Here is a 17,854-nt window from a genome sequence, read left to right as displayed (position 1 = left end):
GGCCCTTTGTGACTATAAAAAAAAACTCCACATGGGGATATTTCCTCTAGCTAAAAGCTCAATCAACAAGCTGGCATGCATATGGCGTGAAAATTGTGCAAAAATATTTATGCTCTGCTCATGACTGAAAAGAATAAAAATGACGCTTACTAAGACAAAAGTGGTCCGAGAAGCTAGAAAAACTTCTGTCACTTTGAATCGCCTGCATTATTTCACCAACTTCTGTGCCGCTTTGTAGCTTTGATGTGGTGCCGCGTCCATGTTTACATGCATCTTGATCTTGGGAATCCTGTTGTTGTTGTAATATTTCATTGTCACACAACTCCTCTTCTTTGTTGCTTTGAATTTTTTGTTTAAGTTTCTTTCTTCGCCAAAGAGTTGAACGCGAAGGCTCACCTTAAGCTTGAAATCTCCACTTTTTGTAGCCAGAATCGTTCTGTGTCCACGCTTTTAGAAAAAACGCAGACCCGCAAACAGCATAGCAACCAAGTCCAGAATGTGACTGACAAAAACTGGATACGAATCTTTGAACCAATAAGCAGCTTGAAATTTGTGGCGGGAAGAGAACAATGGCAATCCTCAGAACTAGGCTACCACGCGGTCAATTGAACGATCAATTCAACTACCGTTCTTACCAAATCTTCTCAGTCTTCTGTCTTCATTTTCATCAACGTCAACCTTTCAAGTCTACTACGTATCAGGTAAGATCATACCTTAATCCGTAAAAGCATTACTATGATTCGATGATTGTGAAAGCTATGTATCAATGATCCTTAGAGATTTGGACCTATGCGAAATAACTGATTCTGTGGTGGTTTGTAGCGTGCACAAAGTTTCCGGCCTCCAAGGGGGGATTGATCACAAACTGACCACGTATTCTGTAACAAATCTTAAGTTGATATTACGAATGTGATTACGGAATAGATGTTATAAACGTTGGTTATAACAACCGTTGAAAATGATAGTCGATTAGCAGCCGAGAAACTGTGCACTAGTCAATGCTATAGCTTTATTAGCTTTGTAAATGATCCCGCCACATTATCAGCTACAGTAATGATCGCAAGTTCTAGATTAGTCTTTAAAAAATAGTCTAACCTCTCAAGTAAAAGTTAACTGGGCTTAAACCGCTAGTGCACATTCACTTTGGTTGTAAATTCCAGTGAATTTACTATCACTGATATGTTTTTGTCAAAACTACACATATCCTGACCTTATGAATTCTCTTGACCAAAAGTGTGAAAATTAACAAGCCGACATACTGATCGTGGGAAGCTAATAGTCCTGGGACTTCTTTATAGCCCTTACAAAACTTTGAGTTACACTGTAAATGAACTTCTGTTCTCTGGCGCTTCACTGGTTTGGTAGCATCCTGTTTCCAGACCGCCAGAAAGGAGTTGTGACAACTGACAAGACGCGCAAGACAGCAAACAGCCTTTCTTAGATGTTAGGATTAAAAAAAAAAGTCGCAGTGGCCCAATACCCTGTGAATGTTGTATGTTGTTTTGAAAAGTGAAATGTTTCACTCGATACTGATTTCTCCAGTCCGTCTTTTGTTGTCCTTTGACATGATCTGGTGTGATTTGACCTCGATCTTTCGTCTTTTGGTGGAAAAATCAGAGAGAAATTAAGGCAATTAATTGAGACGAGAATCTGTTTCATGGAAAAGCCGCAAGCCGCTCGAATGATAGAACTGTTTGAATCGGCCGCAGTTTCAAGCTGTTGCTCAAAGATAGGTTTAACTTTAGAGCATAAACAGCGATCAGTATCTAGCTTCTGACCAAAGTTTTTCCAGAGATCTTACGAGGTGTGAAAAGGCCGAAACAATCAAACACAGATTTGCTTTGTTCGTTTGTTGCACAGCTTAACACCGAAACAAGTTTAAAATTGCTTGCAATTGTAAAGTGTAAGTTGTTAAAATTTAAATTTGACGGACGATGGTCCAAAATACGATATGCGTATTTAGTTTGCACTATGATCATAGCTAGCTGTGGAATATACGTTGATTCTCTTGCACAGCTGTTTCAGTATGTCATCATCAAAGTCGGCAAGCCATGTTGTAGTTGCTTGGAAAAAGAAAGGAGAGGAGGCTTTTGAAAATGAATTGGAGGAGGCGATTTCAGTGAAGAAGTTGATTTTCAAAGGATCGGCCCAAGTTGGAACTGAAGTCTCTATGCAGTACAAGAATGACCTTTGGACGGGGAAAATTTTATCTGTTCATGGTAAGTTTAGTATAATCTCCTACGATCGCAAAAACTCAAATACTCGGAAACCGGTTACTCGGCACAATTCTTACTATGACTGGTAGGTTTTGATACTTTGAAATACCAGTTGTTAATAACAAGGTAGAATGGCCAGCGAAAGTTTTTACCCAAGGTTCGTCATGCCGCTGAGTGTCTTCCGCTTTACCGATCGACTCGACTGGGCAACCACCTTTTTCAGATTGAACTTTCTATTTAATCTATCTCCAAATAGCATTGTTCCCTTTCCTTGTTGGTCTTCTTACGCTGTATTAATTTTCACAGTGATTTCATCCAAAGCGTTCAAGCGTCTACCAGTTTGCGGAACGTAAAATTTCATCATGCATATACTTCATGTAGTGTGCACGGAAAGTATGCTGCCCATTGTGAAGGCTTCTTTTTGTATTGTTCTTATAAAAAGGTAGTAAGGGTGAAGCAGATAAAAACTGCAAGAGCATAACCCCTGATCAATCAGTCAGTGCCAAAAAGCAGAGCACTGGATGTGCTAAAAGGAAGAGGAAAACCAATAAGAAGTTGTTTGCTGATTATGACATTTCAACAACTGATCAGCCAGAGGATTCAAGTGATTCAGCGGGTGAGAATTAAATTTTGACCTTTTACTGTAATTGTGAGGCATTGTGGCAATTTACTCATATGGCCAAAATGATAAGATACAGTATTATGACCCGTTCAAGAAAAGTGCCTGGAACCCTTTGTGCATTAAAGCAACAATTGATCAGTTTTAACCAGAAATGGCTATGTCAATGGTTTAAACAAGCCACTTTAAACCTGTTACAAACTTAAAAGCCACACTACATAATTTTTTCCAGTTTTAATAAGAATGACTGACATTTATTTTGTTTCACTCATCAAAGCAATAATTTTCTCTTGATCGAGAACAGAACATGCACCAGCTGAGAACACTAATTCACAAAGTAGAAAGCAAAAGGGCAAAAAGAGGAAATCAGGGAAACAAGGTTTGTGTTCATGCTTTATTCTTTGTGCGGTACTTAATGTAATTTTAGTGTTTTAAATCCTAACTAACCCTTCAATGTCACTTTTTCCGCCAAGAAAACCACACCTGCGAAGAAGCGTAAAACTACAGAGGAGAAGAAGAGCTGTCACTTCTTTGTCAGAAGCTGAATGACATTGAGGAGTCCATTCTAGTAGCAACACCAGGCAGCAGATCTGAAAGAGTGAACGTGGATGGCTCGTCCGAGTCTGATTGGTCAGACGATGACAGTGAAAACTCCTTAATGGTTATTCCTACCCCACAACAGGGAAACCAATTACAGCATCCCCACTTTGGAGGGAAAAGACCAAAGACAGTACACCCACCTCTAAAATGTATAAATGTTTGGTGCAAAGAAGAAAAACAGAAGAAAGATGATGAAATACTCCAGCTTAAAGAAGAGGTGCTTATGTTGAAAGAGGAGCTCTGTAAGTAATAAATAGGCAGCATGCAGTGTTAATACACTGTGTAAGCAATAAAATGTGACCTTTCACACGAAAACGTGCTATAACGACTTTCCGTTTTCAAACGGAATTCCGTTTAGAAGCCGTTTGAAAGAAATTTGCATTCGTTCGAACGACCTGGGTCATCCGTTCAAAAAAATTTGCATCCGTTCGAATGGCTTGCTCACCCGTTTGGTAGAAACGTCCAGCCGTTCGAATGACTTGCCCACCCGTTTGTTAAAAACATCCAACCGTTCGAACGACTTGCTCACCCGTTCAATAAAAAAGTCCAACCGTTCGAACGACTTGCTCACCCGTTCGATAAAAACGTCCAACCGTTCGAACGACTTGCTCACCCGTTCGCTGGAACATCCATCTGTTCAAACGACTTCAGTAAAACGTTGAACGGCTTTGATCATCCATTCAGGAATAAAAATATCTAGGCATACGAGCGGTTGTCTTAACCTGTTCGGGTACTTGCGTGTTCATGTCACCTAAGGAAAAAAGCCCTTCGATCACTTGAACAGTCTGCTAGCAGATTACGCGACAATCACAAAATATCTCCAAATAATGAAGCTCATGAAGAAACAGTCCACGCAGAAAAATCGAACTACGGTGTAGTTAGCCTGGGATCCAACGGTTTTTGCTTCCGAATGCCGATTCAGAAGTGCTGTTTTCGTTTTCTTCTTGCGTGATCTGTGAGCGAAGACAACTTTCGTTCAAAGCTCACACTGAACTGCTGCTTGTGTAAACAAATGAGAACTACGATGTTGTAAATTTTAAAAACTTCTTGCAAAGTTATTATTACAGGCGAAGAGCTCTTGCAGAAAATATATTTTGCGTTTCTAAACATACGGTAGTCAAGGAAACTTGAAAGTCGCCTATAGAAGCGAACTTCTTAAATTCTACCCTGTTTACAATGCGGTAAAATAAACGTTACCGGTATAACTATGGTTGTGATAAGCACATACATTGTAAATGATTTTCTGGACACCGAAATCTCATGAGTCTGCCTTGTGCATTCCTCTTATTTTGAAGAGAATCCACTGAATGAAATCTGTAAGACGGCAGCATGCACTGAGCAGGTAAGATAACAATCATGTTGTTGTGACGCCCTGAAGTTGCATTAAGTTTCAAACATTAACAATGCGTGAAAACTGAGTCACGCTTTTGTCATGCATGCAAAGTCCTGTGCTTGTTTCCGTCGACTGAGAAGCTTGCTTGTTGTAAAATTTGGGTTACACTTCCCAGTAAATACGATGTATTTTTAGCCTTTGCCACAAGGAACATTCCGGAGAGAAAAAGCCATTTCAAACAAGCTCATTTCACGCCGCGGGTCTGGGACTCCAGGACACATCATAATAATAATAATAATTGTAAACAGTGTAGTAAACAGTAGACGAAGTGGTGAGAATCATCTTCTTCGGCTAAATTTGTTTATGTTTTGATAGATATAAACACTTTGTAGAACATGCAAACAGCAGCTCACGCCGATCAAAGAATTCGAAGTTTCATCAAATGCGCATCCGTACTTTACTTTTTCTTTGGCCGTTCGAACGGCTGCAATCATCCGTTACTTCTTAGGCGGTTCGGACGGTAGGTTAAATCTGAAGTTGCCCGCTTGCGGACGCAAAAAGAAGTTCTTGCGCGTGCATTATTTTTGGGCTGTACTGAAAGACAAAGAATTGACAGACTCCCATAAACGACCGTGTATAAAAGAATCCAGCTTTTTCTATCTGCGCGAGAATCTCTCGCCGAGAACAAATCAACGAGTCAGTTACAGTTACATTGGACAATTATTATTTTGCAAAGGCGAAGAACAATTTTTTCGACTTCTCTCCCTTTATACCAGGTAAAGAATTACCCAGACGCCTGGAGTCCATGTAAATGACGCCTTCTGACAGCTGTATTGTTGTTTTAAATCAGTCAGTAGTTGTTTATTATGCAAACACGCACAAGTTCCGGCGGACCAATAAAAACACTTACACTTCATTTATCCAATGAAAACAATGGATTTTCGATCTGCGCGACCTTTAGTGTAACATATAAAATAGGCTCTGTTATCAAAGTAAAGTAGTCACATTTGTTAGCGAGTAGCCTCCACAGTTTTCAATCTCAACAGTCGCAGAATGTCTCTAAGACAGTTGTGCAAGCAAACAAGTAAACGTGTTTCAAAAGCACTTTTTCTTTTCCCTGAAGAACGCAAAACAGGTATTGCGTCAACTCGTTTCATCGTCGAGAAAGACCTCGATTTAGTGGAGGGACAGTCTGTCCAGGTTAACTGGGGGGGAAAGAAAGTGCAAGCGGAGATCCTTGCTGTAAGCGGTAAGTGTCAATTGTATGTTTTGAAGTCTATATCTTTTAGTTAGGTGATCCTTTCTCGTAAGCACTAGCAATTTGGGATACAGTTATGATTTTTTTTAACACCAAGTCCGTAATTTCACGTCCATGTTACAGATGACGAGAAAATGTTAGCTGAGAAAGACCTGGAATGGTACAAGAAGAATTTTCCAGCAGCGACAGAACAAATCCGAGAAACCACAGAGCCACCAAGAAAAAAAGGTGCCCGAAATAAGGTAATCAGTTAGGTCGACTATTTCTTTGGGCTCGCTTAACTTCCTAATCTAAGCTCTGGGGAACTTCTTTTATTGGCGATTGACTCAAATTTACCATTTACTCGTTACACCAATTAAATCTTCGTAATATTGTCACTCGACCCTTACCTTGCATAACTCCAAAATGTTAATTTTGTGAAGGATTTTTCGCTCTGTTTTGTACTGTTGTTGCTCAACCGTTACCGTGTGTAGCTCCGAAGTGTTGTTGTTAATTGCGCGAAGGAATTTTTGCTCTGATCAAAAGGTAATCATTTGATTTTGTTTGACTTAGACTGCTGAAGTGCAATGTCCCGAGACCGAAGCAAACCCGAGTGACCACCCGAACAAGCAGTTCTTGGTCGGCCAGAAGCAGCGGCAGCACGAGTGGCAAAAAGTCTGAGAATCCAAGAGGGCCAAGGTAGCAGAAAGCGCAGTGTCTGTGACGGTGACAAGTTCCTCCCTACAAGACAATGTTGTCACTATACTCCGCCAGCAGCTCGCTGCCAAGACAGAGGAGTGTCGTCAGTTAATGAATATGGTAGATGCCATGGAAGAAGCGAACACTAAAATTCTCTCCTGCCAGATGCAAATGCAAGAAAACGTTGTTAAGGTAATGCATTAACCTGTGGTCAGGTCCGCTCTCTCTCGAAACAAAGACACAACACTCTATAACATCACTATTTTGCAATTGGGAAAATTTAAAATATTAGTTAAGTGGACTACTTCAGGATTTAGAAAATCACGGATCGCCAATGACAAATTGAAAATCTGGGCAATTTTCTTTAAACCGTACTATTTTACTGTACATGGAGATTACAAATTGCTGTTGAAACACTTATTTGATTAGAAATCACAACATCGCTAAACATAAATGGAGGCTAATAGACGGCCGTATCGAATTTGAAAAGCTAGCGTTTTGAGTGTTGGCCCTTCTGCTTTGCTCCAACTGAAGGTTTAACACTCGAAACGTATGCTTTTTCATATTCTCTAAGGTCACAAAAAGCTAATTTAAAAGCACTCTATGTCCTGAATCTGTCAGCTGACCCGAATTTCCGTTAACTCTTGTAGATGATGGAGAAATTTGAAACATCCCTGTCAGGAATGGAACACAAACTGATGAACAAGATGTCTGCCTTGGAAAACAACGTGAGCGCTGCACTATCAAACATCGAAGGACGCCTGGAGTCACTGGAAGGACAATCCCTTACTCATTTTTCAAGGGTAAGAAATTTTTGTAAGACTGCCCCTAGATTTCAGCCTGAGAGTTTCTAGTGATACAATTCAAACAAAGAGGGTTTTCTCATTTTCACTTAAGCTGCGAAAGCGGGCTGATTTCCGCCTTTGATTGAACTTTTTTACAAATGACTAGAAAAATTAGCGTGACGAGCCCAAAGAGCGTCTCTCTATAACGTAACAGGCTAAAAAAAATATGGTAATGTTTGATTCTAAGCAGTGATCATATTTCAGAAAAATTAAGTATGGTCACGCTAATGACCTATCAACGGGAGAAATCGGTGAGCAGACAAATAAAAAACGTTGCTCTATTTTTTTCCTTGCAGCTCGACCTCGATGCCACAGTCACAGATAACGGCTTTGCCACTGACATCCCAGAGTTAGACGAAAATGAGCCACCTGCAGACATCAGGGAACTAAGCACCATTGATACTGACACACTGGACAGGCTTTGCGAGGAAGTCCAACCAGCCGAGATCAGTCAGGTTGTGCAACCTACCAGAGTGGCAACTTCTGCGCAGGAAGTCGGCGAGGAACTAATTGGTACGTGTGTGACGCCCACGAAAATAAAAGCAGTCCAGCAGGCCCTGGGACGAGAAAGTGAACGGCACCTCTGTGCGCTGAAGCTCCTGCAGTCTTTTTTCACCAGCGAGGAACTAGCGAACAGCAACACTGATGGTACTTATGGAAAAAAGTGTCTAGACAGCGCCAAACTCAATTCACTTAAAGTGTTAGTTTTCACTAAGTTTCCAGCTGGCGCCAACGAGGATAAGGAGGAAGTATGGAGGTATATTAAAAGCAAAATTAATTCTAAGTGTCGCGCTATCCGCAAGTTTACCCCAAAAGACTCAGCTGATCGTTTATCGTAATCATTCTTTTAATAAACCGTAGCTTAAGAATATTTTTGTAACTAGCTAGCTGTTTATTTATTAATGGTGTCGTCTGTATAGAAAGGAGAATTGTCAGTAGTACAATAAACATTAATTTTGTAATTGACTCTTGCCTGTGCCGGTAAGAAGTGACACTTCAAAAAGACAATGTACACCGACTCACCAGCGCGTACCGAAAGACAAAACTTTTGCCAGCAAAAATGGGACTTCGGTAAAAGGCACAACATAAAAACATTGTTAAACTTTTTTTCTTTTAATAGAGAACATTTCACTGTTTAAATCACCAAATTGCGCCAAGTAGAAACAGAGATGTCTTTTCTTTTCTTTGTTTCCACGCTTGCCGGTGAGAAGTGACACTTCAAAAAGACAAAGCACACTGACTCGCCAGCGCGTACCGAAAGACAAAACTTTTGCCAGCAAAAAAAGTGACTTTAGTAAAAGGCGCAACATAAAAACATTGTTAAACTTCTTTTTCTTTTAATAGAGAACATTTCACTGTTTAAATCACCAAATTGCGCCAAGTAGAAACAGAGATGTCTTTTCTTTTTATCACGCTTGCTGGTAAGAAGTGACAAAAAATTTTTTAAAGACTTTTTTCGCCCAGCAATTATTTTGACGCTTCAAAAGATAACAAACGTGACTCGCCGGCGCTTTCATTAAAAAGACTTAACTTCACCGTTTAAACAACAATAAACTCTATTCAAACTTTGATAAAATATTTTTTCCCCTTTAAAAAGAGATCATTTTACTGTTGTATTATAGAACCAAGTTTTCCCGCATACAAATTAAAAAAGAAATAATCTTTATTTAATAGTAGATAATACATGTTGGTCATTGACTTTTATAGATTTGGCGGCTCCTAAAAGAGCCATTTTTAGCGACCTGGACTCGTCCACTTCAACGAACCAGGGCGCGGTGGCTCCTAAAAGAGTCGTTTTTGTAAAACTGTAGAGCAATGTCAAACGCTTGACGAGAGGTATCATGGTGCTGGTGCAACCAGATCTTCTGTTCCTGGTTTGCAGAACTGGCGAATTTCGCGGTGCAGATACTGCTTCCGTTCTTGAGATAATCCTTGGGGGTTTAGCTTTGCTGGAAGCACTGCGGGTGGTAGGGTGGCAGGGTGTTTCAGCAGCAGAAGAGATCGCTCGGGAGAAGTGCTGTACTCTTTGAAGTAAATTTTGCCAGGTTCCTCTTTTGAAAATCTAAAATGATGGAACTTTTTTATGCCGGGAAACTTGACGAAGTACTGTCCTAGGAACGCTGACCAATCGTACACTGGCACAATAACTTTTCCATCGTGTGTCCCAACAAGTTGCGCCTTGTTTACTCCCGCAGTGCTGGAAGACTCAACCATCTTGGCAAATTCGTAAAGAGAAGAAATGTAAGTAACTTTGTACGATCTCTTGATAATTCCAAAGGAGCGATCCGGGCCAAACTTTGTATGTCCAGCAATTAGAAACGAATAAGTGATTGAGTCGTGAAGCTGATTTATTGCTCTCCATGCCAGGTACCAAAGGAAACAATTGTTTTTATTCTGCCCCGAGCAGTTGTCAGCATGAAGATGGACGCACGTTTCGCCAAGTCCATGGTTCTGGAAGTAATGATGAACATAGCTTATTGTGGTGTTTGCCCCTTTACCAACGTCACTTGCCTCGTCAATAAGGTAGTTAACCTGTTGAGGTACTGCTTCGCACATGACGCCAAAGATTCCGTATTTGCGTGGTGTTTTAAAGTAAATCGGTCCCGGCTGCATCGGGTTACTGGGAATGTGAATTTGCTGAGCAAAGTCGAATGAATAGTGGATAACTGTATCGACTGAGCATGGGTCATGTTGCTCATCAAAATCGATTGTATCTGCTAATCTTTCCAAAATGTTCTTTGATTCAGTACAAGTGTTCCTGTAAAATTCCCTTTCTGTTTGAACGCAATTTAAATGTTCCTGCTGAGCCAAGACGTACTGAGACTTTTCATTATCGGGAAGGTTTGCAGACCGCAGGAGTTTCGAAGTGTTCTGCTGGCAAGTTAAACAGAAGTCAGTCATGGGCTTGGCGATGAGAAGATCAGGATGAAACTGCTGCCATAGTTTTGTAAATGAAGTGTAGCCAACAGCTTGCTTGCCCGTTTCTTCGCAAACTGTTTTAAATGCATGCCATACATTCATTTTTGTCTCTGACGATGAAAGCAGGCGAATGTTATCGTTTTTAAATCCCGGGATTCTGCCAGGAAGTAAAACAGCGTTTTCTTCGGCATAATTAGTTAGGAAGTTCTTTACGTCCTCGGTTACGGCTTGGGGCAAGGTGTTGTGCGGTAGTCTCTTGTAGTTTCCATGAACCCTTGATGAAAGTCCGTGTTCTTCATAATGTTCTTTTAGTCGGCGAAATCGTGAATAGCTTATTCCGTAAAGACTTAAGAACATATCCTTGCAGATCGGATGGTTAAGGTAAAGGAAACTGGATCGTGAACTTCGTTTCCTTTTTTCGCCAATGATTTCACTATTCGTGCATACTTGAATGTTTGCCAGGATAACAAGATCGAGTTCTCCATGCGACAGTTCCAGGCAATTGTTTAAGTTGGAAAGAACAGCTTCCTTTGAAAACTGTTCACAACACTGGCCGCCTTTCGTGCCACGAGAACACCCGCATCCTTCTTGTAAAAACTTTGTCACTTTTGCTATGATTTCTTTGCTTTTGAGCACGTCAAGCAGATCGCATTCAGCCATGATGAAGGTTTTTACTGTAAAAAATAGTTCCTGCTAGAGAGTAGTTATGACAACGCGTCCTACTGTCAAAGTGATTGATGCGTTTGGCTGGTGTTGCGTTACCTGTCACTGTTGTGTAACTTGTATGCAAATTTATCGAGATCGGTGTAGAGACACGCAGCCGAACTGAACTGATGGCAATGCGTTTGAGTCGTAGTCAAAAGTAAGGGTTAGCATAGCATACAATTTGAAAATGTATCGGGAACTGTTAGAAACAGAAAGTTGGGGTATTTTTTTTGTAAAAAAGCTAGAAAAAACATCACCGCAAATACTTACCAAGTTTGCATTCGCCGTTGATTTTCTTTCGAGTTCCGCCTCAGCAAACTCAGTTATGAATGTTCTCTGCATTTCAGGTTTACTTTCTTTGGCTTTCAGTGGTGAAATAAAGTAGTAACAGGAGCAGTTTCAATGATTAACAGCCATCCGCTCGAAATTATTTTAAGTGAGATGTGTAGCGGCACGGCACCATTCGAAATAAACTAAACGAATTATAATCATGAAGTTTCTAAGCCGTTCGAGACTGCTCGTTCGAAGATTTCATGAGCTGTTCAAACGTTTAGATCACCCGTTCGAAAGTCTTTTATGAGCCGTTCGAAATTTTTTATGAGCCGGTCGAACGGTTTGTTTCGTTACCCATTCGGAATGTTTTGCGAGCCGTTCGAACGGTTAGGCTACCCGTTCGCAATTTTCCCTGAGCCGTTCGAACGGTTAGGCTACCCATTCGCAGTTTTTCCTGAGCCGTTCAAACGGTTAGGCTACCCGTTCGCAATTTTTCTTGAGCCGTTCGAACGGTTAGGCTACCCGTTCGCAATTTTTTCTGAGCCGTTCGAACGGCTAGGCTACCCGTTCAGAATACTTAATCACCCATTCGAACACTCATCGAAACCCCTTTCAAACGGCTTGGTGACCCGTTTGTAACCCGTTCGATGGCCGTTCGTTTCACCCGTGTAACGGAAAGTCGTTAATGCACGTTTTCGCGTGAAAGGTCACAAATTGTAAGTTGCCATTTGCTTTATATGTTTCAAACAGTCAGTCAATTGATATACATTACCAAACACAAATTATGGGGATTATGGATTTGCACGCTTATTTCTTTAAGAACAATTTAATCAAAGAATCAAATCATAAGTTCATTCAGTAAAAACATTTGTTTCTCTGTATATTTTGGGACTGATATCAGTAAAAAACACCATTGTTTTGTTTTATGTAAACTTATTGACTCAATATTTAAATCCATCATGCTAACACTTGTCTAATAATTAATTTTACAGGTAAATCAAAAGAAAGTACAGGAATTAATGCCCAGAGAAAAATTACAAAGGAAAAAGGAACAGCCAATGGAGTATGTATAAGATGTTTTGTTTTAAAATTGCACATAGTTAACTGTACACTATAATTACATGCATGTACCTCTCTACAGGCAGGAATCAAGAGGTAGGAATTGACATAGTTCAACCTGCTTTCAGCCTTTTTTTTTACTGCAACCAGTGGACTCCTCCCATTTTTTCCAAAAAAAATGTACTTTGCTATTTACATTTACATGTAACTTGTGTTAACAACTTCATTGAAACATTAGAGATAAAAAAAGTAATTTTGAAAACATTTTTTTCATTAGCTTACAGAACTTGTCAGTGGATCAGGCATCTGGATGTGCCCTAACAAATTGGGTGCAGCCATTAAAGATGCTGAAAATAAATCCAGGACAGTGTTGGTGAGGTCACTGCTGTGTGGTTTTTATAGCAGAGAAGAGCTCTTGTCTAAGACATTCAAAGAACTTGACAAGGATGTCATAGAGGCCTGTGTTGGTAAGTGTAGTAACAATCACTTTTCAGTGTTCCTATGCCTCCAATAATACAACAGTACTGTGCAGTTCCAGAAAATATCCATACTTCCCCCACAGAAGGGATTGGAATTTCCTGGGGGGGGGGGGGGTTACACCAATATGCTACAACTGAATAGAGTAAGAACATGGAATTTTGAGTAATAAGAGTCATCTTATAGTTCAATGTTGTTTGGACAATTATATTGAATGTAGTTTTGTTCTTAAAACAGATTTTGCAATGGTTGCAAAACTTGGGGAAGTAAAGCCTGTGACTAAATCAGAGCTCAGACAAGCCTTAAGATGTAAAGTAAATTCAATCAAATTTAATTCATCCAAGCCTGGATATTTTGTAGGTAAGATATAAATAAATTTATATGTTGCTAAATGGTACATACCTAGTACTGATATGCATAAAGATGAACCTGTTGTAAGCATGCAGCATTGAAACCAAAAATAGTTACCCCTTAGTTGAGGTGTTAACATCTCTGTAAGCTAAGTGCATGGCGGGAACTATTAAACTTTTTAACCGGGAAGTGTCCACTTACAGGACTGTCCCTTAGTGGACTTTAGACTATACATGTAGTGTAAATTGTATCCAAATCAGTTTTTTTTATTACCAGACCACAAGTCATCATTTAGCCATAAATAATGTGTAAGTGTTACATACCCCTAAGTTTTTACAGAAGCAAAATAGGAATGTGGTGAAAGCATTCTTTTCAGTGATACAGTGTTGTGCATCATTCAATCAATCTTAATCTTAAAAAAATCAAAAAGCAAAATGGTATTGTTCACAAAGGTAATAAAAATATAAATTTATTGCATGGTGTGTGAAATATTGCCTGTTAATTTTTGCTCTATTTTTATTTCAGAGTACAGGAAAACATACACCGGCCCCAAAAAGGCAAAGGATGGGGAACTAGAGAAAGCCACTGCAGCTAGCTAACTGTCTAATCATGAGTTTTTTTTAAACTTTACTTTGTATTATACTTTTTTATCACTTTGGCCTTACATAACGATTGAAAAAATAAAACAGTGCAATTAATTGAAACAGTCTCTGTGAGTGAAAAATTTATATTATCCATAATATATGTCTCGTAAACCATCCCGTCACATAGGCAGGCACAGTTGTAAAATACTACAGTTTGAGCAAACTTTAGTCTGTCAGGAAGGTTTTTTTGTATAATTTTACTATGTTACCTGTTTTCAAGCCATTTTGTACCCATTTGATTTGTGGATCTATGAACTGGCAGTACTATTTACCTTGCATGGCATACATTAAACAGTTTCAAAATAGGGCCTTGTGCCCTATTTTAAACCTGTTTTATCCCTGGATAAACTAGGTTTAAAATAGGGCACCTATTTTAAAACTATTTTATCCCTGTTTTATGTCTATTTTAAGGCTATTTTCAGCCTACTGTCCAAGGATTTTTCTTATATATCTCAATTTTATTCCTGTTTTATGTCTATTTTAAGACTATTTTCAGCTTATGGTCCAAGGTTTTTCCCTACTTATCCCAATTTTATTCATATTTTATGTCTATTTTAAACCTGTTTTTTCTGTGGATAAACTAGTTTTAAAATAGGGCACCTATTCTGAAACTATTTTATCCCTGTTTTATGTCTATTTTAAGGCTATTTTCAGCCTATTGCCCAAGGTTTTTTCTTATTTATCCCAATTTTATTCCTGTTTTATGTCTATTTTAAGGCTATTTTCAGCTTATGGTCCAACTTATTCCGATTTTATTCATATTTTATGTCTATTTTAAGACTATTTTCAGCCTATCGTCCAAGGTTTTTTCTTATTATATCCCAATTTTATCCCTGTTTTATTTCTGTTTTAAGGCTATTTTCAACCTATTTTATTTTTAGCTTGTCCTATTCATACTATTTTAACACTATTTTCTCATCAGGTTGCATACACATTTTAGACTATTTTTACACTATTTTAAAGCTATTTTAAAGCTAATTTACAGAATCTTTGAGTACACAGATCTGGACTATTTTTCGCTATTTTTTGTTTCAAAATAATAGGTTTAAAATAGATAAAAAGTTCCTTTAAAATAGTCCTTAAAAATAGGGAAAAAATACAAAAAAGATAGAAATAAAATAGCATATAAAATAGGTATAAAATAGATTTAAAATAGACCATATTTTCATAAGGGTAAATGGTTGTAAATTTTCTCTTATTTGATTACCATTGAAGTTGGGTAGAAGTTGTGTCTCTGTAAAAGCTATAATGTCACCATTACAAATTAAAGAATCAAACGTAATGTCAACACTGTTTATTAAGAGATCTGATATTAAGAAGGCTGATAACTAACGGTGTCAGATCATTTTGGTGCATTTGTTGATCACGCATGGTGATCGCTTCTACATTTCTTAATCTTTCATATTCTTCCCGTACTTCAGGATTTGCTCTAACATGCTTGTGTTCAATTTTTCCAAGTGTGTAAATACCTTGTAATGTTTTAGCGCGACTTATTGCAACATATATTTGACCATGGTTAAAACTTCTTTGTATGTTAAGATGAAAGCTTATTACTATTCTATCCATTGTCAGTCCTTGCACTTTGTGGACAGTGCAAGCCCATGCTAATGTAATTGGAAACTGTATTCCTTGTGTCTCAGGTGATGATGGCTTATTAGGTCTTACTTTCATCTTTGGCAAGAATTGGGTTCAATAGGTACTTCTTTATGTTCTTTAGCATATTGGTTATTGCTATTATTAATCATGTTTTGTCCTGCTTTATCATCATCAAATTTAATGAATATTGTTGATGGCCTTTGGATGTTTGGATTGACATATATGTTGACTACTGTACCAATCTGACCATTGATCAATCTGTCTGAGATGTCAATATTAGCTATGAGCATTACTCTTGATGTTTCTTTTAAATGAAGTTCATAATCAAGTCTACCAGTTTCAGATCTTCCTCTTGCCAGTACTCTGTCAATATCTTGTTTGTTGACATTGTTAGGATATTGATCTGTGGCTTTCAGGGTAAACATAGGTTTAGGAATGTGTGCTAATTTTGGATTGTTGTGTGGGTCTACTGGGATGTTTTCAGCCCATATGTGAAGAGCATCTGATGGGTAATTGCTGCCTAATGAACTGATTGATCTTGGCTGAATGCTGCAGATGTCTTCATCAGTCTGGGATCCAGTTCTCGATCTATTCAAAAGTTCAGTAAATGGTTGGTCATTTTTTTGCCTCATTATTTATGCGAGCTCAATCATTTGAAATGCATGCCAAGTGTGACAAAGATTAAAAGCATTATTTGCATAATTATCAAAAACTAATTTTCTTTAAATTGGTGGTAGCTGATATAAATCATCGAGAGCAACAATACTTACACCAGCAAAAAGTTGCAAGTTGTTAGTATCAAATGTCTCTTTTAATTGCTGATGAATATGGAGGAGAGTAGTGTTACCAACCATTGAGATCTCATCTATTATTATTAGCTTCAGCTCACACAGTGATAATCTCATTTGTGTTCTTTTCTGGTCAGACATTGCAGGTAGGACATCACCTGTATTTTTAGGTATTGCTAATGCTGTGTTTATGGTTGCACCATCAATGTTTATTACTGCTACTCCAGTAGGTGCTGCTAGTAAGACTGTTGGTTTCTCAGGATTCATTGGAGCATTTTTATACGTTTTTACAACAGTGTGGTAGATTGTTTTAATCAAATGGCTTTTTCCAGCACCACCTCCTCCAGTTATAAACAGATAAATTGGTTCAACATTTTGTGACTTCAGGCTGTTGAGGTTCTTCATTTTATTTCTTGCCCATGAAAGTACCCTGTCATAAGCTTTGCATTGCATAGTATTTAATGATCTAACTGATTGACGCAATTGGTCATCAGATATTTGTGTTGGTTGATTATAGTGGAGCTCTGGCGGCCCGAAGGGCTGCCAAGCGGAGCCCCATACTCATATAGGAAAGAAAAGGAAACCCATGAGTTGATTTTCTCGTGGTTATCATGGCTAGTGGTATTGCTCATGGGCGTGTACACATGACAGCAACAGCGACGATGACGGAGTCGTGTAACATGGCGGCCATACTCCAAATAATAGGTTGACAGAGACATGCACCCTTGCTTTATCATGCACTTCTTTGATATTGGACATCCATGTCATGATCAACTGACATCTGTCAAAACAAGGTATCTGCAGACCAGTATCATGTGACCATATTGCAGGCTCAAGTTTACAGCTCATCAAGGTCACACATATTTTTGAAGTTGACTGCTGGCCAAGTGCTCGTTTTCAATTGGATTGCAGGCTCATGTCAGGTTAACTTGTTGAAAACAGGGCAGGATTGTTCGGAAGGCGGTTAACGCTAACCCAGGATTAAAAGTTAACTGAATTATAACTTTTTCTTCTATACAAATGTTTTTTGCTGCTTTGTTTTGTGTATATGTGACCCTCCACAGGAAAACAGGGATAAAGGTGATACCACGCTCACAACATGCTTCCACTCTAAAACAGAAGAATTTGGCTTCAGCACACTTAAAGCGTGTTCAGGAGCACAGTTCATTAGCAAGCTCTTTTGTTTGGTTGGACACACAAAGAACAAAAAAGCGTGCTCATACTAACAATGCAGTCAAACAAGAAAGTGTGTTAAACTTCAAAAACAAAAGCTAGCGTGCGACAACATGCTTTAGTGTGTGAAATAGCACAACATGCTTAAAGCATGCGATATTTTGTGTAAAAAACTATTTTACTAGTGTGCTAAAAGAGTTTTTGAAGAACGAATGGAACATTGCCGAACATTGCGACTGGATGTCGATTGAAACTGTGAGCACAGAACTTAAGGTTACTCACAGGACGGTTTTGTGAATCACGTATCCTCTCGTTGTCAC

The 17,854-nt window shown here is 38.8% G+C and overlaps 3 protein-coding genes and 3 pseudogenes across 3 annotated transcripts in view; 3 read left to right on the top strand and 3 right to left on the bottom strand.

Annotated features, from left to right (window-relative positions):
- The window catches only part of LOC145484971 (uncharacterized), a 4,669-nt gene extending 4,444 nt beyond the window's left edge, over window positions 1–225 (bottom strand). The window contains exon 1 of the mRNA XM_081463599.1: window positions 151–225. Coding sequence (XP_081319725.1) covers window positions 151–208 — 58 coding nt within the window. The 5' untranslated portion in view covers window positions 209–225. The remainder of the gene's footprint in view (window positions 1–150) is intronic.
- A 3,265-nt stretch (window positions 226–3,490) lies between these two features.
- LOC145485033 (uncharacterized) lies at window positions 3,491–15,005 on the top strand. The gene is made up of 5 exons (XM_081463681.1): window positions 3,491–3,677; window positions 12,439–12,509; window positions 12,783–12,972; window positions 13,220–13,342; window positions 13,859–15,005. The coding sequence occupies exons 1-5, from the start codon at window positions 3,494–3,496 to the stop codon at window positions 13,930–13,932; spliced, it is 642 nt and encodes a 213-aa protein (XP_081319807.1). The 5' UTR covers window positions 3,491–3,493; the 3' UTR covers window positions 13,933–15,005.
- On the top strand, window positions 5,822–6,937 carry LOC145484685 (uncharacterized; annotated as a pseudogene).
- On the top strand, window positions 7,355–8,314 carry LOC145484189 (uncharacterized; annotated as a pseudogene).
- Window positions 9,389–12,160, bottom strand: LOC145484961 (uncharacterized). Its single transcript, XM_081463587.1, has one exon. The coding sequence runs from the start codon at window positions 11,126–11,128 to the stop codon at window positions 9,389–9,391; it is 1,740 nt and encodes a 579-aa protein (XP_081319713.1). The 5' UTR covers window positions 11,129–12,160.
- Window positions 15,006–15,144: 139 nt separating the features above from the next.
- LOC145485003 (ATP-dependent DNA helicase PIF1-like) lies at window positions 15,145–16,213 on the bottom strand (annotated as a pseudogene).
- Between the last annotated feature and the right edge of the window lie 1,641 nt (window positions 16,214–17,854).

This window comes from Orbicella franksi, chromosome 4 (genome assembly GCF_964199315.1).
Source record: "Orbicella franksi chromosome 4, jaOrbFran1.1, whole genome shotgun sequence".
NCBI classification, from domain to species: Eukaryota; Metazoa; Cnidaria; class Anthozoa; order Scleractinia; family Merulinidae; genus Orbicella; species Orbicella franksi.
The sequence above is the reverse complement of the archived record's forward strand: the minus strand, read 5'-3'. Positions and strand labels throughout refer to the sequence as shown.